At 34.6% G+C, this 27,021-nt stretch overlaps 1 protein-coding gene across 2 annotated transcripts in view; it reads left to right on the forward strand.

The window, feature by feature from the left end:
• Window positions 1-27,021, forward strand: part of LOC149773169 (ubiquitin-protein ligase E3B-like) — a 103,315-nt gene that overhangs the window by 69,903 nt on the left and 6,391 nt on the right. For both annotated transcript variants that reach the window (XM_089946750.1, XM_089946751.1), the window contains exons 23-31: window positions 5,958-6,077; window positions 10,036-10,113; window positions 11,080-11,178; window positions 12,609-12,716; window positions 14,607-14,744; window positions 16,861-16,985; window positions 22,906-23,088; window positions 26,073-26,184; window positions 26,666-26,758. In XM_089946750.1, coding sequence (XP_089802876.1) covers window positions 5,958-6,077; window positions 10,036-10,113; window positions 11,080-11,178; window positions 12,609-12,716; window positions 14,607-14,744; window positions 16,861-16,985; window positions 22,906-23,088; window positions 26,073-26,184; window positions 26,666-26,758 — 1,056 coding nt within the window. The remainder of the gene's footprint in view (window positions 1-5,957; window positions 6,078-10,035; window positions 10,114-11,079; window positions 11,179-12,608; window positions 12,717-14,606; window positions 14,745-16,860; window positions 16,986-22,905; window positions 23,089-26,072; window positions 26,185-26,665; window positions 26,759-27,021) is intronic.

Consider the following 27,021-nt stretch of genomic DNA (forward strand, 5'->3'; position numbering starts at 1 on the left):
ATCAACAACAACAAGAACATTTGCCTAACACAAATGATTATTCATCTAAAAACCATTTACAGACTGAGGTGAATAACACTTTGACCTAGTTTCCGTTATACAGAGACCCATTCATGCAAACATTTACAGAGGTTTTGTAACACATTGGCCTGTATTTTGTTACACAGAAATTATTTTTCCAGTCGTTTACAGAATGAGGTAAGTTACACCTTGAGTAGTCTGGAACTGTTGGTTTTGCCTTTTTTTTGGCCCCTTTATGTTCCTGGCATCCATCACAGACTCAAATCCCCTGATTTTTATAGCCTATATGTGACCCATGTGTGTTCAGCAATTTAATTTTCAATGTATTTGACTGAGTCATGGGGGATAAAGTCAATGACAGATGTCAGTGCGACAAGAGCCCCCCAAAATGGATAAAACAGCAATTTATTACTTATCCAGTATTTGCTATTACTCAGTGATGCCTTTGTTTGTCATAAATGTGGTTGTATTTGGTACCAATCAAAACACACTACACTGGACCCAGGCAATTAATGAATTTCTTGTGATGCAGGTGTGTTTTAATCAATAACCACATCTCTTTTTAATACCAAAATTGTGTCAGTGCTATAAATAGCTCATAATGACCAGGTGCTATGCATCAAGGCAGGTTGTCTAAATTCTGAGAGATAATTGTTTTGATTTAGTTTTGCTATTTTGATCTTGGCATGCCAAGAAAAAAATTTAAACCAAAATTGGTTATTTCAGCATCCTTCGATATTTCAAGATATCTAAGATTGTTTTTGGCTGGAAGTAGTCTAATGGCATATCTGGCGATATTGGCCTTGGTACGGGAGGGGCTGTCACTTTTTTTCCAGGTAGACACCACATGTTTGACAAAGGCTGGTTTATAACTTTGTGTTACTTGTGGCAGACACCACATGTTTGACAATGGCTGGTTTATAGCTTTGTCTTACTTGTGGCAGACACCACATGTTTGACAATGGCTGGTTTATAACTTTGTCTTACTTGTTGCAGAGACCATGTTTGACAAGGGCTGACTCACAGCTTTATCTTCCTATTGCTAATGGCAGACACCACATTGTACCAAATACCACTTGAGACTTATTACAAGACAAGACATTGTAAACACCAATTAGATAAGCGCTGCTTTTATGCATATAAAGCCCCATTGCATTGGAACGTAATAAGTGCAAAAGCTGTTTGCCTTAAAAAGTATGAACTCAGCAGTAGATCAGGTCATTACAAATACTGTAAAACACACACGATGGTCTTACGCCATGGTCAGGGCACTTGGCCATGTCTTAAGTGTGGCATCACAATCAGGTCATATAACCAGCTTTGCCAACCCATTGGATCTGCTTATGAATATCAGCTCTGCTTTCCAAGACACACATGTCTAATATTGGTTGAACTGTGCAAATCACTGAACAAATTCTGTTATTAGTAGTTGATGGAAAAACAGAGCTAGTCCTTTATTGTGCCCAGAGAACTAGTGCTCCAGACACAGTTGAGGTGTTTCTTACATCTTTTGAAGTTACAGGAAAAGCTATTACTGTCACATCACTGGTGTGTACAATGGTGCTGCATTCAATGCATATAATTTATTGGTGAAGATTTACACAAACGTGAAAAAATTCTGTTGTGCTTCAAAACTTGCATGGTTATGATGGTCACAAAATAATGCAAGCAGCAGTCTTGGCATCTGACTCACCAGTTAGTGTAATGCCCAACAACTTGGAAAAATTCACGAAATGTAAATGTGAACAATGCATTGATTCAGTAGAGATTATGATGGTGCTGTCCAACCTAAATGGATTTGATAACATGAAAGGTCTGTATCCATATGAGTACATGGCTTACTGGAACTTATTTATTGAAACTCAGCTGCCACCAATCAAAGGGTTGTATTCATCATTGTCATGTGAAGGTATTTCAGCTGCCATCAATCAAAGGGTTGTATTTATCATTGTCACGTGAAGGTATTTCAGCTGCCACCAATCAAAGGGTTGTATTCATCATTGTCACCTGAAGGTATTTCAGCTGCCACCAATCAAAGGGTTGTATTCATTATTGTCACGTGAAGGTATTTCATCTGCCACCAATCAAAGGGTTGTATTCATCATTGTCACGTGAAGGTATTTCAGAAAAAGATTATGAACATGCAAAGAAAATTTGGTCTGCATTCAAATACAAAACCTTTGGTAACTATCACAGTCTTTATCTGTATTGTTACTCGCTGATGTGTTTGAATAATTTCATGGTACTGCCACGCACATGTACAAACTCAATTACTTCTCTGCACTGGGTTGGGATGCATTGTTGTCCAAAACCAAGATTAAGCTCACTGACATAGATCATCATCATAGATATATATATGCATGTATAAATGTGTTATCGTTTGAAGTAAATGGCTCAGCATCTTTTTATCTACTGGGTAAATGGACAATTGTTAATGTGTATATGTATATGTCTAATTTACTTTGTCAAACACAGTCATTTTCATTTGGAAGAAATAACAAACCTGCCTGATTAACCATATTTGGTGTTTGGACATCAAAGCAATAACATGAAAATTTTCTTGGTACTAGTAAGTAAATTTGCCACAATACTTGTTGGGCCAACCATGTTCAAGCAGTCCCTTGAATGACCTTTGCCACACTGGCTAGCTAGCTGGTCCATGGCAGCTTCACCTCTCCACTGTCGATGTTTACTGTAGTACATTTTGGATAATGTCTGGCTGTTTTGTACTTATTGTAGGTATTAATATTAATTTGCCTTTTAATAAGTAGACTTTTGTCCATGAGAGGCAGAGACTACAAATCTCCTTTGATGACCCATCTTTTTATCCATTCTCCCAGTGTTGGATTAATCCCATTCAAGTCTTGGATGAGATCCATGTCAGTTTGTTGATGTAAATGGATATCATTTGTTGTTTTATAAGCAAGGTCATGTTGATAACACATAGCATCAATGTGTTTGATATGTGTTTTACCAGGCTTTGGTTGGTTGTTAGAATTGAGTTGTATGTAAACCGTTAACAAGCCCACAGTAATTGTAACCAGGAAGGTGTTTTTCACCTGGATGTTTTCTCCATTGTGCCCCACGTAACTTTGTTAATGCAGCTGCGATATTACTTCCACTGACGTTTTTCAAAATCAAAGTAAACTTTTTTGCTTTACACTGAGCACAAGTTGCACTAATCCTTGCTCATCCATTATGTGCTTGAACTCAAGTTGGATTTTTGTGGTACGAGTTTTGGCGTGACATCATACACAGTACATGATCTTATTATTGCATGAACTTGTTGAAGATATCCATGACAATGAAATTCATTCATCAATGTTGAGTTTTGAAACATTTGATACAGTGGGTGTACTCCGTGAAATGTAAGGTGCAAGTGGTTATAAATAACCAAAGAGTGTTACCTCAATGGTCACAATCCCATCAATGAAACCAGAATTCAGTGAAACCTTTTCTGCACCTGTTACCACTGGTCAATCATGCACACTTGAGATCACACTAGCATCACTGTGAGTGTATACAGCTGGCCTAATGTCCTATCCCAACAATTTGGTGGTCTGCCTGCAAATGACACATTTGTGTTTTTATCAGATCATGGATCAACTTGGGGTATTGTGGAACTTCGTACAGGCATGTACGACATTACCTAAATCAATGACAAGAAAAATTTCAGTGTTCGACTGGTAAGGACATCAAAATTTATATACATGAACATCAGCCCACACTCAGCTCCATTATTGCCATTGAATCTCTATAATATCAGGTTAACACTGAACAGTGCTTGGTTGGCCTAAACATCTTCCTGAAAATAAAGAAACTTTGAGTGCATGACCTAAAGGGACAGGATATCATATTGTACCTGACACTGTGAGGATTACCTGTACAATGCAAGTCAATTTAACTTAACATGCCATCATTGGTAGTTATGAAAGTGGGTATGAAAAGACTGCTTTTCAGGGTTATATACTGTTTGGATTTTCACCAACCATGGAACCAGGTGATTTGATATCAATTATTCTTGCAGCATCTGTGTATCTGCAATGTCATAATAATTGGCTGACACATATTTGTTTTTCCCCTGTGGATCAAGACGGGCATGTTCTTGATTTGTGTAGTGAAACATTGATGATACAATTGTATGTTAGAGATTGACCTGACATTTAAATATAATAATGACTGTTGTGCATGAATACATACATACATACATACATACGTACATACATACATACATACATACATACATATATACATACATACATACATACATACATACATACATACATACATACATACATACATAAACACATACATACATACATATATACATACATACATACATGCATGCATATATACATGCATATATACATAGATACATACATACGTACATACATACATACATACATACATACACACACATACGTACATACAGACATACATACATACATACATGCATACATGATATTATGTTCTTAGTCTAAGTAACAGAAAAAGGAAAAGAAAAAACTTAGTAAAATTCAAAAAATAATTTATTTTGCTATTTATACAGAGTGAAAATTCAAGAGGAACTTATATTATTGTTTATTAAGTCCCAGATAATCCTAAAAATTCTACAAGTACAGAAGTATAGCGTCTGAATGAATTACAACAGTGATTCCAAATTAATTCCAATTTTGAATGTGCTGATGTGAGTATTCATAAATGTATTGATGTACCAATAGTTTTGATGTATCCCAGTGATATAATCCAGAATGTCTTTAAATGAATTCACAGTAATCCCAAATAGTGATTTAGTCCAAGCAGTCAATGAACACTTTGTAATTCCTAAAAATAATTTATATCGTCTCCTCTCAGATTACATCTGAATACAACAGAAGATTACTCCAGACTGTATTAAAAGGAGACATTAATAATTTTTAAGACATTCTGGAAGGTCACCAGGTTTATTGTGAGGGTGGCAAAACCTTTCAGTATGTGGAAATGGGACATCAAACTCTGAAAAAAATATATTTTAGGGTCATGACCAAAAATGGTTGGGAACCACTGTCCTAAAGGACCGTATTTGGGGAGCAAGTAATTTTGGGTGCGTTCCAGAAGCTGGCTGCTGTGCAGTCAAAAATGAAAAGCACCAGTTTCTCTCTCATGACTTAAACATATATATTTATGGTATAGATATATTTGTTTTAGACATTGCCAGATGTACATATACAGTATATTGAATTAATGTCTATGTATATTTATGGTATAGACATTTTTTTATTTAGATGTTGCCAGATGAACATGAATAATATATTCAAAGTTCAGGCTAAAGTCTATCTTTACATGAGATATTATTACTGCATTTCTTGAGGCAGGAGTTAAACTATAACATTAATATCCATTTTTGCATACATGTGTACGTACAGCAGTGTCAGGCATGACCTATTGTTTAGACTGAGACTTCCAGTTTTTAGTTTGCAGCCGTGTTTTCTTGTATTTTCAGTTCAGGCAAAACCTATTGTTTAGACTGAGACTTCCAGTTTTTGTTTGCAGCAGTGTTGTCCTGTATTTTCAGTTCAGGCAAGACCTGTTCTTTAGACTGAGACTTCCAGTTTTTGTTTGCAGCAGTGTTTTCTTGTAGTTTCAGTTCAGGCAAGACCTATTGTTTAGACTGACTTCCAGTTTTTGTTTGCAGCAGTGTTGTCCTGTATTTTCAGTTCAGGCAAAACCTATTGTTTAGATGGGGACTTCCAGTTTTTGTTTCCTGTAATGCATGGGAGGTAGTGAACATGCATAATTTTGTGTAATGATGTTTTGTGGGTTAGGAGTGGGTAGCCTTGTTGTAATGAAATGGAATAAAAACAATACATAACGGACAAAAGCATTGAAATATATTACTTTGAGTTAAGATTAAAAATGCTCTAAGCCATATGTACATTGTTCTGATTCATTTTCAGAGGGTAAAGATTTTCCGAAAGAATGTAATAAAGGAGAAAGATGTCCTGGGTTTGACAGAGTCGGCATGTGCCTCACCACATTCAACACTTATCACTGTTCACAGGAGTCGCATTGTTGAGGTAGGTGGCTGTTATTTGAAATGTTACTCTGTATTGAAGAATATAAAAAAGCACCTGATTAACACTGTTAAGTTGTTGGCTAATTGGTGCCTTTTCTTACTTGGTACAAATTTCATAATATTTATTCATATCTGTTTTACAAACAAAATTAAAGAGGCTTCATTACGTTATGGGCTGATTGTGAAAACAGAATACAGTGGATGTTTAGATGGTACAAAATTAGCTTATCTGGACCCCATGATTTTGAAGTAAACTTGCTACCTTTTACAGTGTAACAGGTCCCCATGTTCATATGTAGGAAGGGTTATACACGTGTTGATGAGTGAGATATACAGATTAAAACAGGTATATAGCACGGTTTATTTTCAAATAAAATTGAGCGATTTTGACTTGGATGAGAAGCATTAAATTGACATTTTCTAATATGGGCAAATAAATACTCAAGAAAAAAGTCTCTGCATCCCTAAGGAACTTAAATTTTCTTTCAAGTCTGTTGACAATTTCCAATTAATAATATTTAACTGCAGTATTGCTTGAAAACAAATGTAACACAATTTCTGCACGAAGAGGCCACGTTCAGTATCTGTTGACACATCCAACTTGTATATGTATTCTTACAAATATATGGTTTTAAACTAAGTAACAGAAGCAAAACCAACAAGTTTTGTAAATACAAGTGAAAATCAACAAACACTTACAGTATTGTGAATTACATCACAAATAATCCCAAATATTCTATCACAAGGCCAAAAGTGTAGAATGTGTCAAATGAATTCCAGGAGTCCTGAACGTCCTGATGTACCAGAGTGATATAAACAAGAATGTCTTTGAATAAGTCCTCAATAATCCCAAAGTAAATGATATAGTCCCAAAAAGTTAATGAGCACTTTGTGATTTTATTGAATAATTTCAATAAATAAATCCTCTTATATCTAAACACAACAGTAAATGATTCCACAGACTGAATTGAAAACAGGAATGAAGACTTTGTTTACAGCAGCCTCTTTATCTGCACCCCACTTGACCGATGTTGCTATAGCACTTTTTGAACAGCTAATGGAAAATTCCATCAAAGTTGTAAACAAGGTCAGGTCATGAACTTGATTTCATGTAAACATGACAAAAATCAAGTAAACACAACCCTTGGCTATGATAAAAGTCAGATACACAGAAACTCTATCCTCATGTTCGGACAAAGGTCTAGCAACAATACAAATTAAATATGTATAAAACAAGATTTATACAATAAAGCTTTCTTTTATTTTTTTTACATATTTGTCAGATATACCTATGAAACTATAATAATTAAATTACACAAGAAGATATGTTACAAATGACACAACTTACACACAAATCAATATAGTACTACATTTGAGAGGGCATATGCATTCACATTATCCTTTCCCTTGATGTGCCTTAAGTTTATATTGTATTCCTGCAACATCAAACTTCACCACAAGTATCTCTAATTTATCTTGTTCATTTTGATTGTGCAAATAAGGAGCTTGTGGTTACTGAATACAAAAATAGGAGATGGATCGCAAAACTTGCTTATCTTTAATTAATTGTTAAATTTACATGACTGAGTTGATGAAAGAACTTCTTAATGGTTTCCATGGGATCTTTACAGAGGTCATTGTAGATGATGTCATTGATGTGTGTCACAATAATCCAGACCAGATGTTTTTATTTTCATTAAATACTGGAATGTTGACAAAGAATTTTTCATACCTAGCAGCATCACTTTATATCGATAAAGTCCATCTGGAGTTGCAGAATCCTGACACAAATGATAATTTGACATATACATCAATGACATCATCATCTACAATGACACCAGGAAATGGTTTATTATCCACTGAAACATCTGACTTATCTCTGTTGACACATCTTATATATCTCTCGATATATCTGTTTTGTATGTGTATCTGTTGACAAACACTGACTTGTACCTTATAGCTTGACATATTTGACATGTACATGTATCTTTTGACATATCTGACTTGTATATCTCTTGACACATGTCACTTAATCATGTGTCTGTTGAAACATCTAACCTCTATGTCTCTTGACACATCTGACTTGTACATGTATCTCTTGACACATGTGACTTGTACATTATCTTTTGAAACATCTAACCTCTATTTCTCTTAACACATTTGACTTGTACATGTATCTTAACATCTGACCTGTATATCTCTTGACACATCTGACTTGTACATGATTCTGTCGACATCTGACCTATGTCTCTTAACACATCTGACTTGTACATGTATCTGTTGACATCTGACCTGTATATCTGTTGACACATCTGACTTGTACATGTATCTTTTGACACATGTGACTTGTACATTATCTTTTGAAACATCTGACCTGTATATCTGTTGACACATCTGACTTGTACATGTATCTGTTGAAACATCTTACCCGTATGTCCCTTGACACATCCATCTGACTTGTACATGTATCTGTTGACACATCTGACTTGTACATGTATCTTTTGACACATGTGACTTGTACATTATCTTTTGAAACATCTGACCTGTATATCTGTTGACACATCTGACTTGTACATGTATCTGTTGAAACATCTTACCCATATGTCCCTTGACACATCTGACTTGTACATGGATATGTTGACATATCTGACCTGTATGTTCCTTGACACATCTGACTTGTACATGTATCTGTTGACACATACTGACTTGTATTTTATAGCTTGACACATTTGACATCTACATGTATCTGCTGACATCAGCTTTGTTTGTTATTTTTTTTATTTCAAGATATGCTGTGGGTTATGTAAAATTGTATTTTCATAGCTGACCTTTCCCAAAATCAGTGACAGTTTTAAACAACATTATCTACTTTTTTCTGCCTTGATAATTGTCTTGGTCTGAGTCAAGAACATTTGGCAACTCTGAGTCAAGAACATTTGGCAACTCTGAGTCATGGACATTTGGCAAGAGACCATCTAGTTATAACTAAGATTTTATCTTGTAAACATTTTGAACCATGAAGAATGAAATTTTCTATTAGGTAGTAGTTTTTCTTAGAATTTGCTAATCGTGACCTAGGTCAGGTAGAGGAGTAAAAATCTTGTTGATTGGAAAAAGTGTTTATTCTATCATCAGGAGCAGAAATCAGTATTATTGCTGTGTCCTGTAGTTCATTTGGGGTGGAATTTATTTATTCAAATTATATTATTCACCGGAAAAACAAAGTTCTCTAAAATAATCTTCTTGGAAATAGAGACTTGGATTTATAGTGAAATTCTAATAAGGATGTATTCTTGGATAATATTATTGTGATTCAACAAAGAACTTTAATACATCATTACAATTCATGACATCACAGACACTTCAACACTTTCAGCATTGGATTTGTTTTGGAATAACACTAAAGTTTATTCAGAAGTTTAATCATTATTACTTGTGTTAGAAATTCCTGGATTATTTGGGATTTAATTTGCAATACCATAATTTTTTTTTATTTTTACTTTTTTTATAGAGAAATGTTGAATTTTACAAAACTTGTTGGTTTTTACCTTTTCTGTTAGTTTATTTAAGACCATAGAGTCATGACAGACATGTATGTTTCTTGATGCATCTGGTTTGTACATGTATCTGTTGACTACTGTGACATGGATATTATAGCTTGACACCTTTGACTTGTACATGTATTGCCTGACATATATATATCTAGACATGACTGACTTGTATATGTATCTGTAAACACATCTGACTTGAATAGCTTAACAGATCTGATTTGTGCATGAATTTATTGACAAATCTGAACACATCTGACTTGGTTAATGACACATCTGACTTCTGCATGTATCTGTTCACACATAATGACTTGTTTATTATATCTTGACATATATGACTTGTTTAATGTTTCAAGTCTGATTTGTGTGTGCATTTATTGTCACATCTGACTTGTTGTATCTATTGGACAGGATGGCTACAGGCAACTGGCCCAGCTTCCTCCCAAGGCCATGAAAGGGGTAATCAGGGTTAAGTTCATCAATGAACAGGTACTGAAACATACTCTGATTGTTGTGTTTATAACATTACAGGCACATCACATTAATTATATGGAACAATGTTCATCATGCACAGTGTAAAATAAATGGGATGAAGAGTGCATTTCATTAATGGATTCACAATTTATTTTATTCTCAGGCTGTTGTTAAATTTCCGCAATGTAAAGTCTTTTTTCATGGTAATCTGGGACCAATTCTTTACACTGTTAGACAATTTTCACTTCTTACAAGATCTGACGTTCTTGGTCAAGGCATACGTAGCCACTATTGATGTGATAATGTCATCGACAATGGTTGTATCTATTCAGATTTTATTTGGAACAAAACAAAATAAATAAATCTGTTAACTTCCACTCAAGAACTGTACTTTTACATTTATTACAGTAAACACAACAACTGTACTTTTTACATTTATTCCAATAAACTCAACAACTGTACTCTTATATTTACTACAGTTCACTCGACACCTGTGAATCTAGGCACATGTCATGGACAAGTTGTATTATTAATCCCTATCAGTGAAAAGGTATCTAGGCACATGTCATGGACATTTTTTATTATTGTCCATAGCAGTGAATTGGTATCTAGGTACATGTCATGGACATTTCCTAATATTGTCCATAGCAGTGTATTATGTTTGCAAAATATGTCATTAGTCAGGTAAACCATTAACTAGATTTTGGACTAAGTTGAATTACACAATACAGATATTCATAACAATACCAAGTTACATGGCATGGACAAGCTTTAATATGCATAACATTGAATTGGTTTTGAACTCTTCATATGCAGCGTCATGACAGCAGTTTGTAAATTCTACTTAATTTTCATAAAGCCACTATCTGCATTTTATGTATGCATTAGCAGACCATTGTAATTGCAGGGTTTGGACAAGGCTATTAGTCTGTTATAGACTATTTTTACCAATATGCTTCAAACAGTCCATTGTAATTGCAGGGCTTGGCTGAGGCAGGGATAGACCAGGATGGAGTGTTCAAGGAATTCCTAGAAGAGACCATAGCTCGAGTCTTTGATCCATCACTGAACTTGTTTAAAGTATGTCAGGAAGAACATCAAACTTTACACTTATCCCTTAAATTATGACATCACAACAAAACATTTACACTTGTCCCTTAGATTATGACATCACAACATCAACAAAACCATTACACTTACCACTTTGATTATAGCATCACAACAATAACTTTACACTACCCCTTTGATTATGACATCACAATGATAACTTTGCACTACCCCTTTGATTATGACATCACAACAATAACTTTGCACTACCCCTTTGATTATGACATCACAATGATAACTTTACACTACCCCTTTGATTATGACATCACAATGATAACTTTGCACTACCCCTTTGATTATGACATCACAACAATAACTTTGCACTACCCCTTTGATTATAACATCACAATGATAACTTTGCACTACCCCTTTGATTATAACATCACAATGATAACTTTGCACTACCCCTTTGATTATGACATCACAACAATAACTTTGCACTACCCCTTTGATTATAACATCACAACAATAACTTTGCACTACCCCTTTGATTATAACATCACAATGATAACTTTGCACTACCCCTTTGATTATGACATCACAACAATAACTTTGCTCTACCCCTTTGATTATGACATCACAACAATAACTTTGCACTACCCCCTTGATTATGACATCACAACAATAACTTTGCACTACCCCTTTGATTATAACATCACAATGATAACTTTGCACTACCCCTTTGATTATGACATCACAACAATAACTTTACACTACCCCTTTGATTATGACATCACAACAATAACTTTGCACTACCCCCTTGATTATGACATCACAACAATAACTTTACACTACCCCTTTGATTATGACATCACAACAATAACTTTGCTCTACCCCCTTGATTATGACATCACAACAATAACTTTACACTACCCCTTTAACTATCACATGACAACCAAACAAAATCATTTCTTTGTTTGCTAGGTCCCATGAAAGGAAGGAAATATGGTGAATGCTGTAATCATTTGTTCAAATAATTGGAATCATAATAAATTGGATATTTCAGACGACAAAATGTGAGGGAAATTTTGTCATAAGTGAGTTTGTGTAAATATACATGATACTGTACATCTCTCAGTTTTCTAGTGACAGTGTTTAGTAAATAGTTTAAAACATCAGTACAAAAATAGGCTCCAGAACATGATGCTTCCCTGTTTTAGTGCTAATTACTCACTTGGAATTTTTCTTGTTTGTAAAAGACATTGGTAGACAATAAACATTTGTACTAGTAATGAGAGTTAAGTTGTATGTTGTTAATTTCATGTTTTTGTTCATTTTCAGTTTGAGGTAAATAGGAGTGAAAGAATTGAATGAATACCATTCAACATTGTGATTTTGTGGACCCTTTCTAATAATATATTGTTATCATTTCAAACCCATAAGGGACTATTTTTCCATTACAGCTGACAAGTGAACAGAAGCTGTATCCATCCTCCACAGCCTACATTCAGGAGAACCACTTACAGCTCTTTGAATTTGTAGGGAAAATGGTGGCCAAGGCAGTGTATGAGGTGTGTGGAAAATTTATTTTTCTCATTCTATATATCCTTTGTAAATTAAAGAAAGACATATATTTCATATTTTGTACAATTTACATCATGTAACTCTTGCTGTATATGTGTAACCTTCATAACTTTCTTACATTTCATATCATGTAATTCTTGCTGTATCTGTGTAACCTTCATAAATTTCACATAATGTAACTCTTGCTGTATATTTTGACTTCATAAATTTCACATCATGTAACTCTTACTGTATCTGTGTAACCTTCATAAATTTCACATCATGTAACTCTTGCTGTATGTTTGTGACCTTCATAAATTTCACATCATATAACACTTGCTGTATGTTTGTGACCTTAAATTTCACATCATGTAATTCTTGCTTTATGTTTGTGACCTTCATCAATTTCACTTCATGTAATTCTTGCTGTATGTTTGTGACCTTCATCAATTTCACATCATGTAATTCTTGCTGTATGTGTGTGACCTTAAATTTCACATCGTGTAATTCTTGCTGTATGTGTGTGACCTTCATAAATTTCACACCATGTAACTCTTGCTGTATGTGTGTGACCTTCATAAATTTCACACCATGTAACTCTTGCTGTATGTGTGTGACCTTCATAAATTTCACACCATGTAACTCTTGCTGTATGTGTGTGACCTTCATAAATTTCACACCATGTAACTCTTGCTGTATGTGTGTGACCTTCATAAATTTCACACCATGTAACTCTTGCTGTATGTGTGTGACCTTAAATTTCACATTGTGTAATTCTTGCTGTATGTGTGTGACCTTCATAAATTTCACACCATGTAACTCTTGCTGTATGTGTGTGACCTTCATAAATTTCACACCATGTAACTCTTGCTGTATGTGTGTGACCTTCATAAATTTCACACCATGTAACTCTTGCTGTATGTGTGTGACCTTCATAAATTTCACACCATGTAACTCTTGCTGTATGTGTGTGACCTTCATAAATTTCACACCATGTAACTCTTGCTGTATGTGTGTGATCTTCATAAATTTCACACCATGTAACTCTTGCTGTATGTGTGTGACCTTACATTTAACATTTTTAACTCTTGCTGTATGTATAGGACCTTCTTAAATTTGACATCGTGTAACTCGTGCACTATATATGACCTTTCACATCAGTATACAGCAAAACCTGTCAGTGAAGCACACTGCAAGGTTCTCCAGAGTTTGCCCTATGTGAACAGGTGTCCTTGGTATGGAGGTTATATGTGTAATCCAACTTAGGACAAAGGGTATACAGATTACCTTGTGTGGACAAGTGTCCTTTAAATATAGTTGCCCATTAAGGCAGGTTTGATTTGGATTTTATTTTGCTTCAGCTGATACATCACCATATTTCTTACATTTTTTAAGAGCTTTCAGTTTCATGTATAATAGACTGTACAACTTTTCTATCCTGTATTATGGACTGTATAGCTTGATTTACTATTGTACAGCTATCATAGACCTAACAGTTCAGTATACTATACTCCTATTGTAGACTGTACAGCTTGATGTACTGTACAACTTTCATAGACATTACAGTTCAATATACGTTGCTCCTATTGTAGATTGTACAGCGTGATATATTGTACAACTTTCATGAACTGTACATCTTTATGACCCATATAACTATCATAGACTGACTAACTTGATATACTGTACTCATTTTGTAGACTGTACAGCTTGATATACTGTACAGCTGTTATGAACTATAGCTATGATAGACTGAATAGCTTAATGTACTGTACAAAGCAAAAAGACAGATTTGTCTTTAATTGAGAGATTGCACAGCCATCCAGAGTCTTCTGAAATTACAGTAGTGATTTTCTTTGTACAAAAGCTTCATATTCTCCACAACCAATGTTTATTTACAGGGCATTGTAGTAGAAGTTCCGTTTGCTCCATTTTTCCTGACGCAGATGTTGAGCCAAGGGAAGAGCTCTACCTACAGTTCACTTGATGAGTTGCCGTCTCTAGACCCTGACTTGGCCAAAAGTCTTTCTTATGTTAAGGTGAAGGCTTTGTATTGCTATCTCGTTATCTATAAATATAAGATGCAGTGTGTAACCCCAGTGATGGTCTTTTTATTTTTTTTTTGTATGATCCACTTTAAATATTGAAAGACACAAAGGAATGGTGCTCATTTGTATTAAAAAGGCCTCAATTTTCAAATTATTTTACAGGTGACACAAGTTAGATGTGATGATGAATATTTTAAGTGATTTTGAATATCTTCCTATTTGAAGTTACCAGGATCTTTTGTTATGTATATCCTTTATGTATATCCTTTATGTATATCTTTTATGTATATCTTTTATGGATATCTTACTCCTGGTACATGATTTTGTCTAAAGTTTTTTAGAGTGTTATTCATGGCTGTAAATTGTACATCTTATCTTTAGTTAGATTTTGTCTGCATGGCTATGGTCTGTTTTGGGAATGTTAAGAGCATAAAATTACATAGGATCTATAAATAGATGCTTAGGGCTGTTCCATTAAAACATACATGGGACCCAGGAAATGCACTTTTAAAATGGGCTACTCACCCATAGATGTAATTAAAAAATTTCTTATCATTTTAATATGAACAATGTGAAATCAAAGCACCCTGGCATATATTTTTAAAAGCCTGCCTTCCCTGTATGTTTAAATGGAACAGCCCTTACATATATGTAGACAATTAGTAATAATAATCTTAATAATAGGCCTTGTTGATGATTTTGGATTAATTTCTCTTTGGCTGGTAGGATTTAGATGGTTCTATAAGAATTAAGAAATTTCTTTTTGGATGTGCTAGGTCACATGAATATATATTTCAAAATATTTATTGATTAGTATTATCTGTTACATTTGGTGTATGTTGTGAAATATAGTCATAATAGAAGGTGTATATAAGAAGAGAACTGAGCAGCCAGTTTCATTCCTGTTTTGGAGACATTCTTATTTCTTGTGTTTCAGTTGTAACGTAACATCAAGTCTGCACATGTGTTTTATGTTGTGCATAGATATTTTTTGAGAGGAAAACATTTGTTTGAATTGTTCATTGGAAATAGAAAATGCTCAATTGCATTTAAATATTATTTTGGAACTATTGTGAATTATTCAAAGGAGTTTTGGACAATGTCATTTTATAACACGGCGATTCCTGGTGGACCAGTACAATTCTGGTTCTGAAATTTAATTGGAATTTTTCATTTTTTGGGGACTTTGATAGAACTTTTTCAGGATTATTTTGGATTCACTTCATAACACTGTAAATTCCTCTCACATTTGAATTTATAACATTGATAATTAAATTGTTTGTTAAGTTTTACAAAATTTGTTGATTTTGCTTTTTTCTTTTACTTAGTTTATGACCATAGAGTCATAACACATTGTTCAGTCATAACACACAAGAAAAGCAAGTTTGGTTTATTATATACAAAAACAACCATTATTGTGAAATCATTGCAACAGACTTCCTCATGTAAGACAACAATGTATTTTATTAATTTCTTTGTGTTTATAATAATATTGTCTGTATTATTTAGTGTATTGAAAATGTTTCCAGAAAGTTTAGTTAATAAAGACAACAATTTCAGATGAATTATATGCTGAAATGCCCATTATCATGGAGTCTGTGTAGCAAACTTAACACGTAAGACATGACTGACTATATCTCATATATCATGTAAGACATGACTGACCATATCTCATATATCATGTAAGACATGAATGACCATATCTCATATATCATGTAAGACATGACGGACTATATCTCATATATCATGTACGACATGACTGACTATATCTCATATATCACATAAGACATGACTGACCATATCTCATATATCACGTAAGACATGACTGACTATATCTCATATATCATGTAAGACATGACTGATTATATCTCATATATCACATAAGACATGACTGACTATATCTCATATATCTCTTAATGTTTATGATGATACTGTCTTTATAATTTAGTTTGTATTGATGTTTGGGTCCATATTGAAAATGGATTTCTTTGCACTATTTAGCTGTTCTTTTGCTTTTATGATGGCTTAGATTAGTGCAAAATACGAAAACATTTTTTATAGCAGGTGATTCCTTTTTTTGTAATTAATGATCCACTTTCCTACCCAGCACTATGATGGTGATGTGAGTGACCTTGAGTTGACTTTCTCCTGTGATGAGGACTGCATGGGACGCCTGGAGACACATGAGTTGGTGCCAGGTGGCAAGGCCATACCTGTCACTAATGAGAACAGGTAAGCAAGGATCTTTCTAATTGATTTAAAAATGGTGCTAAAAAATAAAGTACTAAACCTTAAAATATGTCTCACTATCTAGGCTCATTTGCTAGCAATTATAAATGTAATCTTTGATGCTGGAGAATAGCACATCTGTACCCCAAATACCCAATCATAAATGTAATCTTTCATGCTAGTAGAGAGTAGCACATCTGTACCCCATATACCCAATCATGAATGTAATCTTTGATGCTGGAGAATAGCACATCTGTACCCCAAATACCCAATCATAAATGTAAGCTTTCATGCTAGTAGAGAATAGCACATCTGTACCCCATATACCCAATCATAAATGTAATCTTTCATGCTAGTAGAGAATAGCACATCTGTACCCCAAATACCCAATCATAAATGTAATCTTTCATGCTAGTAGAGAGTAGCACATCTGTACCCCATAAACCCAATCATAAATGTAATCTTTCATGCTGGAGAATTGCACATCTGTACCCCATAAACCCAATCATAAATGTAATCTTTCATGCTGGAGAATTGCACATCTGTACCCCATATATCCAATCATAAATGTAATCTTTCATGCTGGAGAATAGCACATCTGTACCCCATATACCCAATCATAAATGTAATCTTTCATACTGGAGAATAGCACATCTGTACCCCATATACCCAATCATAAATGTAATCTTTCATGCTAGTAGAGAATAGCACATCTGTACCCCAAATACCCAATCATAAATGTAATATTTCATGCTAGTAGAGAATAGCACATCTGTACCCCATATACCCAATCATAAATGTAATCTTTCATGCTAGTAGAGAATAGCACATTTGTACCCCATATACCCAATCATAAATGTAATCTTTCATGCTGGAGAATAGCACATCTGTACCCCAAATACCTAATCATAAATGTAATCTTTCATGCTCAAGAATAGCACATCTGTACCCCATATACCCAGTCATAAATGTAATCTTTCATGCTCAAGAATAGCACATCTGTACCCCATATACCCAGTCATAAATGTAATCTTTCATGCTCAAGAATAGCACATCTGTACCCCATATACCCAGTCATAAATGTAATCTTTCATGCTGGAGAATAGCACATCTGTACCCCAAATACCCAATCATAAATGTAATCTGTCATACCAGTAGAGAATAGCACATCTGTACCCCATATACCCAATCATAAATGTAATCTGTCATACTAGTAGAGAATAGCACATTTGTACCCCATATACCCAATCATCAATGTAATCTTTCATGCTGGAGAATAGCACATCTGTACCCCAAACACCCAATCATAAATGTAATCTTTCATGCTGGAAAATAGCACATCTGTACCCCATATACCCGATCGTAAATGTAATCTTTCATGCTGGAGAATAGCACATCTGTACCCCAAATACCCAATCATAAATGTAATCTTTCATGCTGGAGAATAGCACATCTGTACCCCAAATACCCAATCATAAATGTAATCTTTCATGCTAGTAGAGAATAGCACATCTGTACCCCATATACCCAATCATAAATGTAATCTTTCACGCTGGAGAATAGCACATCTGTACCCCATATACCCAATCATAAATGTAATCTTTCATGCTAGTAGAGAATATCACATCTGTACCCCATATATCCAATCATAAATGTAATCTGTCATGCTGGAGAATAGCACATCTGTACCCCATATATCCAATCATAAATGTAATCTGTCATGCTGGAGAATAGCACATCTGTACCCCATATACCCAATCATAAATGTAATCTTTCGTGCTGGAGAATAGCACATCTGTACCCCAAATTCCCAATCATAAATGTAATCTGTCATACTAGTAGAGAATAGCACATCTGTACCCCATATACCCAATCATAAATGTGATCTTTCATGCTCGAGAATAGCACATCTGTACCCCAAATACCCAATCATAAATGTAATCTGTCATACTAGTAGAGAAAGCACATCTGTACCCCAAATACCCAATCATAAATGTAATCTTTCATGCTGGAGAATAGCACATCTGTACCCCAAATTCCCAATCATGAATGTAATCTGTCATACTAGTAGAGAAAGCACATCTGTACCCCAAATACCCAATCATAAATGTAATCTTTCATGCTGGAGAATTGCACATCTGTACCCCATATACCCAATCATAAATGTAATATTTCATGCTGGAGAATAGCACATCTGTATCCCATATACCCAATCATAAATGTAATCTTTCATGCTAGTAGAGAATAGTACATCTGTACCCCATATACCCAGTCATAAATGTAATTTTTCATGCTGGAGAATAGCACATCTGTACCCCAAATACCCAATCATAAATGTAATATTTCATGCTGGAGAATAGTACATCTGTACCCCGTATACCCAATCATAAATGTAATCTTTCATGCTCAAGAATAGCACATCTGTATCCCATATACCCAGTCATAAATGTAATCTTTCATGCTGGAGAATAGCACATCTGTACCCCAAATACCCAATCATAAATGTAATCTGTCATACCAGTAGAGAATAGCACATCTGTACCCCATATACCCAATCATAAATGTATTCTTTCATGCTAGTAGAGAATAGCACATCTGTACCCCATATACCCAGTCATAAATGTAATTTTTCATGCTGGAGAATAGCACATCTGTACCCCAAATACCCAATCATAAATGTAATCTTTCATGCTGGAGAATAGCACATCTGTACCCCAAATACCCAATCATCAATGTAATCTTTCATGCTGGAAAATAGCACATCTGTACCCCAAATACCCAATCATAAATGTAATCTTTCATGCTGGAGAATAGCACAGCTGTACCCCATATGCCCAATCATAAATGTAATCTTTCATGCTAGTAGAGAATATCACATCTGTACCCCATATACCCAATCATAAATGTAATCTTTCATGCTGGAGAATAGCACATCTGTACCCCAAATACCCAATCATAAATGTAATATTTCATGCTTTAGAATAGCACATCTGTACCCCAAATGCCCAATCATAAATGTAATATTTCATGCTTTAGAATAGCACATCTGTACCCCAAATACCCAATCATAAATGTAATCTTTCATGCTGGAGAATAGCACATCTGTACCCCATATACCCAATCATAAATGTAATCTTTCGTGCTGGAGAATAGCACATCTGTACCCCAAATTCCCAATCATAAATGTAATCTGTCATACTAGTAGAGAATAGCACATCTGTACCCCATATACCCAGTCATAAATGTAATCTTTCATGCTGGAGAATAGCACATCTGTACCCCATAAACCCAATCATAAATGTAATCTTTCGTGCTGGAGAATAGCACATCTGTACCCCAAATTCCCAATCATAAATGTAATCTGTCATACTAGTAGAGAATAGCACATCTGTACCCCAAATACCCAATCATAAATGTAATCTTTGATGCTGGAGAATAGCAAATCTGTACCCCAAATACCCAATCATAAATGTAATCTTTCATGCTAGTAGAGAATAGCACATCTGTACCCCATATACCCAATCATAAATGTAATCTTTGATGCTGGTAGAGAATAGCACATCTGTACCCCAAATACCCAATCATAAATGTAATCTTTCATGCTAGTAGAGAATAGCAAATCTGTACCCCATATACCCAATCATAAATGTAATCTCTCATACTAGTAGAGAGAATAGCACATCTGTACCCCATATACCCAATCATAAATGTAATCTTTCATGCTGGAGAATAGCACATCTGTACCCCATATACCCAATCATAAATGTACTCTTTCATGCTGGAGAATAGCACATCTGTACCCCAAATTCCCAATCATAAATGTAATCTGTCATACTAGTAGAGAATAGCACATCTGTACCCCAAATACCCAATCATAAATGTAATCTTTGATGCTGGAGAATAGCAAATCTGTACCCCAAATACCCAATCATAAATGTAATCTTTCATGCTAGTAGAGAATAGCACATCTGTACCCCATATACCCAATCATAAATGTAATCTTTGATGCTGGTAGAGAATAGCACATCTGTACCCCAAATACCCAATCATAAATGTAATCTTTCATGCTAGTAGAGAGAATAGCACATCTGTACCCCATATACCCAATCATAAATGTAATCTCTCATACTAGTAGAGAGAATAGCACATCTGTACCCCAAATTCCCAATCATAAATGTAATCTGTCATACTAGTAGAGAATAGCACATTTGTACCCCATATACCCAATCATAAATGTAATCTTTCATGCTGGAAAATATCACATCTGTACCCCAAATAGCCAATCATAAATGTAATCTTTCATGCTGGAGAATAGCACATCTGTACCCCATATACCCAATCATAAATGTAATCTTTCATGCTAGTAGAGAATATCACATCTGTACCCCAAATACCCAATCATAAATGTACTCTTTCATGCTGGAGAATAGCACATCTGTACCCCAAATACCCAATCATAAATGTAATCTTTCATGTTGGAGAATAGCACATCTGTACCCCAAATACCCAATCATAAATGTAATCTTTCATGCTGCAGATTAGCACATCTGTACCCCAAATACCCAATCATAAATGTAATCTTTCATGTTGGAGAATAGCACATCTGTACCCCAAATACCCAATCATAAATGTAATCTTTCACGCTGGAGAATAGCACATCTGTACCCCAAATACCCAATCATAAATGTAATCTTTCATGCTAGTAGAGAATAGCACATCTGTACCCCATATACCCAATCATAAATGTAATCTTTCATGCTGGAGAATAGCACATCTGTACCCCAAATTCCCAATCATAAATGTAATCTGTCATACTAGTAGAGAATATCACATCTGTACCCCAAATACCCAATCATAAATGTACTCTTTCATGCTGGAGAATAGCACATCTGTACCCCAAATACCCAATCATAAATGTAATCTTTCATGTTGGAGAATAGCACATCTGTACCCCAAATACCCAATCATAAATGTAATCTTTCACGCTGGAGAATAGCACATCTGTACCCCAAATACCCAATCATAAATGTAATCTTTCATGCTGGAGAATAGCACATCTGTACCCCAAATACCCAATCATAAATGTAATCTTTCACGCTGGAGAATAGCACATCTGTACCCCAAATACCCAATCATAAATGTAATCTTTCATGCTGGAGAATAGCACATCTGTACCCCAAATACCCAATCATAAATGTAATCTTTCACACTGGAGAATAGCACATCTGTACCCCAAATACCCAATCATAAATGTAATCTTTCATGCTGGAGAATAGCACATCTGTACCCCAAATATCCAATCATTAATGTAATCTTTCATGCTGGAGAATAGCACATCTGTACCCCAAATGCCCAATCATTAATGTAATCTTTCATGCTGGAGAATAGCACATCTGTACCCCAAATACCCAATCATAAATGTAATCTTTCATGCTAGTAGAGAATAGCACATCTGTACCCCATATACCCAATCATAAATGTAATCTTTCACGCTGGAGAATAGCACATCTTTACCCCATATACCCAATCATAAATGTAATCTTTCATGCTGGAGAATAGCACATCTGTACCCCAAATACCCAATCATAAATGTAATCTTTCATGCTGGAGAATAGCACATCTGTACCCCATATACCCAATCATAAATGTAATCTTTCATGCTAGTAGAGTATAGCACATCTGTACCCCAAATACCCAATCATCAATGTAATCTTTCATGCTAGTAGAGAATAGCACATCTGTACCCCATATACCCAAGAACACTTTAGAGCAGAATATCCATACCCTTAATACCTAGGATACTCAAGAGCAAAATACTGTTTCTTCTAACCTTAAATAAGGATAATAATTACCAAACTCGGAAAACATTTTTATTATTCAGCAATGAGGCATTACATCCTGACGATGAAAAATTCTTTTTCAGGATCCGTTATGTTCATCTCATGGCTCATTTCCGCATGTACCGCCAAATCAAGGAGCAAACCACAGCCTTTATCAGTGGATTTAAATCTGTGATTGCATCAGACTGGTTGGGGATGTTTTCTTCACCTGAATTACAGAAGCTGATTTCAGGGGACAACGTAGACCTAGATATTGAGGATCTGAGGTAATCAACACTGTGTAACTTGTATAGCTTGGACCTAACTCTTATGGATTATCAATGATAACCATCCTGTCTGTACCACTCTTTGTATTTATATGTTTGTTGGTCCATAAGTTTAAAAACCTAAGTCATTTTCTTGTATATGAACTGTTTATAACTGAAGATGTACAGTTCAGTTAGCGTGAGAATTTTTTGGTATAGCTGTTATTCTGGTGAGATGTAACTGAAAAATTAAATTTCTGTTCAGTTTAGCTAATAATCCAACAAAAACGATTTTCAAGTCATTACCAGAACCAAATAGTGATATTTTAGACTGAATGTATCCATGTAATCAATAGCTATCTGGGGCATGTACATGCAGGTGAGATGGTGGATGAAAGTTTAAAAAAGAGGCCAACAGAATAGTGGCAAATAAGCATGAGGTTTTGTTTAACATGAAGTAAGAATCAGAGTAGGTAGTTATAGGAGATACAAGCATAGTTTAAGAATAAGCAAGTATCAGAGAGAGTTGTTAAGTGATGCCAGATTAGTTAAAGCCATAAGCAAGTATCAGGGAAGATAGTTGGAGATACAAGCTTATTTACAATAGGCATCAGAGGGAGATATTTGTAGGAGGCACAAGCCTTGTTTCAGTAATAAGCAAGTATCAGAGTGGGGTACTTGTAGGAGATACAAACTTAGTTAAGTAATAAGCAAGTATCAGAGTGTGGTACTTATAGGAGATACAAGCTTAGTTACAATGATAAGAAGGCATCAGAAGGAGGTACTTGTAGGAGGTACAATCCATATTACAGTAATAAGCACATATTGGAGGAAAGTGGTTGCAGGAGATGCAAGTTTAATTACAATAATAAGAATGTATCAGAAGGAGGTAGTTATAGGGAATTAAAGCAGTATTACAATAATAGCATATATCAGAAAGAGGTACTTATATTGGATAGAAGCTTAATTACAATAATAGCATATATCAGAGGGATATAGTTATAGTGGATAGAAGCTTAATTACAATAATAGCATATATCAGAAGGAGGTACTTATAGTGGATAGAAGCTTAATTACAATAATAGCATATATCAGAGGGATGTAGTTATAGTGGATACAAGCTTAATTACAATAATAGCATATATCAGAAGAAGTACTTATAGTGGATAGAAGCTTAATTACAATAATAGCATATATCAGGAGGAGGTAGTTATAGTGGATACAAGCTTAATTACAATAATAAGTTTATATCAGAAGGAGGTAGTTATAGTGGATACAAGCTTAATTACAATAATAAGCATGTATCAGAAGGAGGTAGTTATAAGGGTAGAAGCTTATTTAAATAATAAGCATGTATCAGAAGGAGTTAGGTGTAGGGGATAGAAGTTTAATTACAATAAAAAGCTTGTATCAGAAGGAGGAAGTTATAGTGGATACAAGCTTAATTACAATAATAAGTTTATATCAGAAGTAGGTAGTTATAGTGGATACAAGCTTAATTACAATAATAGCTTATATCAGAAGGAGGTAGTTATAGGGGATTGAAGCTAAATTACAATAATAGCATATAACAGAGGGAGGTAGTTATAGGGGATAGAAACTTAGTTACAATAATAGCATATAACAGAGGGAGGTAAGTTATAGGGGATAGAAGCTTAATTACAATAATAAACTTGTATCAGAAGGAGGTAGTTATAGTGGATAGAAGCTTAATTACAATAATAAGTTTATATCAGAAGGAGGTAGTTATAGTGGATACAAGCTTAATTACAGTAATAGCATACATCAGAAAGAGGTAGTTATAGTGGATAGAAGCTTAATTACAATAATAAGTTTATATCAGAAGGAGGTAGGTATAGTGGATACAAGCTTAATTACAATAACAGCATATATCAGGAGGAGGTAGTTATAGTGGATACAAGCTTGATTACAATAATAGCATATATCAGAAAGACGTAGTTATAGTGGATAGAAGCTTAATTACAATAATCAGTTTATATCAGAAGGAAGTAGTTATAGTGGATACAAGCTTAATTACAATAATAGCATATATCAGAAAGAGGTAGTTATAGTGGATACAAGCTTAATTACAATAATAGCATATATCAGGAGGAGGTAGTTATAGTGGATAGAAGCTTAATTACAATAATAAGTTTATATCAGAAGGAGGTAGTTATAGTGGATACAAGCTTAATTACAGTAATAGCATATATCAGAAAGAGGTAGTTCTAGTGGATAGAAGCTTAATTACAATAATAGCATATATCAGAAGGAGGTAGTTATAGTGGATACAAGCTTAATTACAATAATAAGCATGTATCAGAAGGAGGTAGTTATAAGGGTAGAAGCTTATTTAAATAATAAGCATGTATCAGAAGGAGTGAGTTATAGGGAATAGAAGTTTAATTACAATAATAAGCTTGTATCAGAAGGAGGTAGTTATAGGGGATAGAAGCCTAATTACAATAATAAGTTTGTATCAGAAGGAGGTAGTTATAGGGGATAGAAGCCTAATTACAATAATAAGCATCTATCAGAAGGAGGTAGTTATAAGGGATAGAAGCCTAATTACAATAATAAGCATCTATCAGAAGGAGGTAGTTATAAGGGATAGAAGCCTAATTACAATAATAAGCATCTATCAGAAGGAGGTAGTTATAGGGGATAGAAGCCTAATTACAATAATAAGCTTGTATCAGAAGGAGGTAGTTATAGGGGATAGAAGCCTAATTACAATAATAAGCATCTATCAGAAGGAGGTAGTTATAAGGGATAGAAGCCTAATTACAATAATAAGCTTGTATCAGAAAGAGGTAGTTATAGGGGATAGAAGCCTAATTACAATAATAAGCATCTATCAGAATGACCCTGTTGTATGTGATATTAACCATTTTTACAGACCTGATATTTGATGATGTGAAAATGGTACAATTTGTCCTCTTGTTGGAAAGTTTTATTTCATATTCTTCATTATTTGAATGTTTATCTATTTATTTTTCTTGCAGACGTCATACTCAGTATTTTGGTGGTTACCACAATAACCACAAGGTAATAAACTGGTTGTGGTCCATTGTCCAAAATGACTTTACTCTGCAGGAGAGGGCATTGTTCCTGAAGGTAAGATATGCTAGAATTACACTTAAGTCAATAAACATAAACACAAATACTTTCGTCATGAATAGACTCACAGAGATAATATAACATTCGGCTTTAAGTATTACAGATGGAATTGAATGATTGATACTAATTGAAAAGCTCCTCCTTTGCATTTGATGAAATCTTGCTTTTGATATTTGTATCAACTGAGTCCACACATGTCACATCCAGCAGAGTTGCCATAGTTTGCAATAGAATTGAATCTACACTTGACAGATCTGACAGTCACTGTTATCCCAGGTTGCAATAGAATTGAATTGACTCTTGTCAAATCCAACAGTTAGGGTTATGTCATTTTACAGTAGAGTAAGGGGACCATATAGATTACTTCCCAGGTGCATGGGTTAGAAAGGAAGCATGATAACTGTTAATGAACTGTACATATCTTGGCAATAAAAGTTGCAAATGAGTTTAAAGGATGTCTATCTTTATTTTCCTTTAGTTTGTTACAAGCTGCTCCAAGCCACCTTTGCTCGGTTTTGCACATCTAGAGCCCCCATTCTCCATACGCTGTGTGGAAGTCAGTGATGATCAGGTAGTAGATGTACTTTTTCTTATATATTTACATGGAACAGTGATACAACAATATACAAAGGCCACTGTTTAGGACTTAACACCACATTTACACTTTGACATTAGAAATTTCCAAAAACAGATAGGCAAGCTACCATGTAAGGAGGGATGTGAGATAAAGTAGTAATATTCCCTTTACATGCATATAAATCAGTCCCAATAATATTTTTCTTTTTTCTTGTTCAGAAACTGCTTTGAGATTACTACACATATTGCTAAGTACTA

This window comes from Sinohyriopsis cumingii, unplaced genomic scaffold, assembly GCF_028554795.1.
Source record: "Sinohyriopsis cumingii isolate HCF-2022 unplaced genomic scaffold, ASM2855479v2 utg000873l, whole genome shotgun sequence".
NCBI lineage: Eukaryota > Metazoa > Mollusca > Bivalvia > Unionida > Unionidae > Sinohyriopsis > Sinohyriopsis cumingii.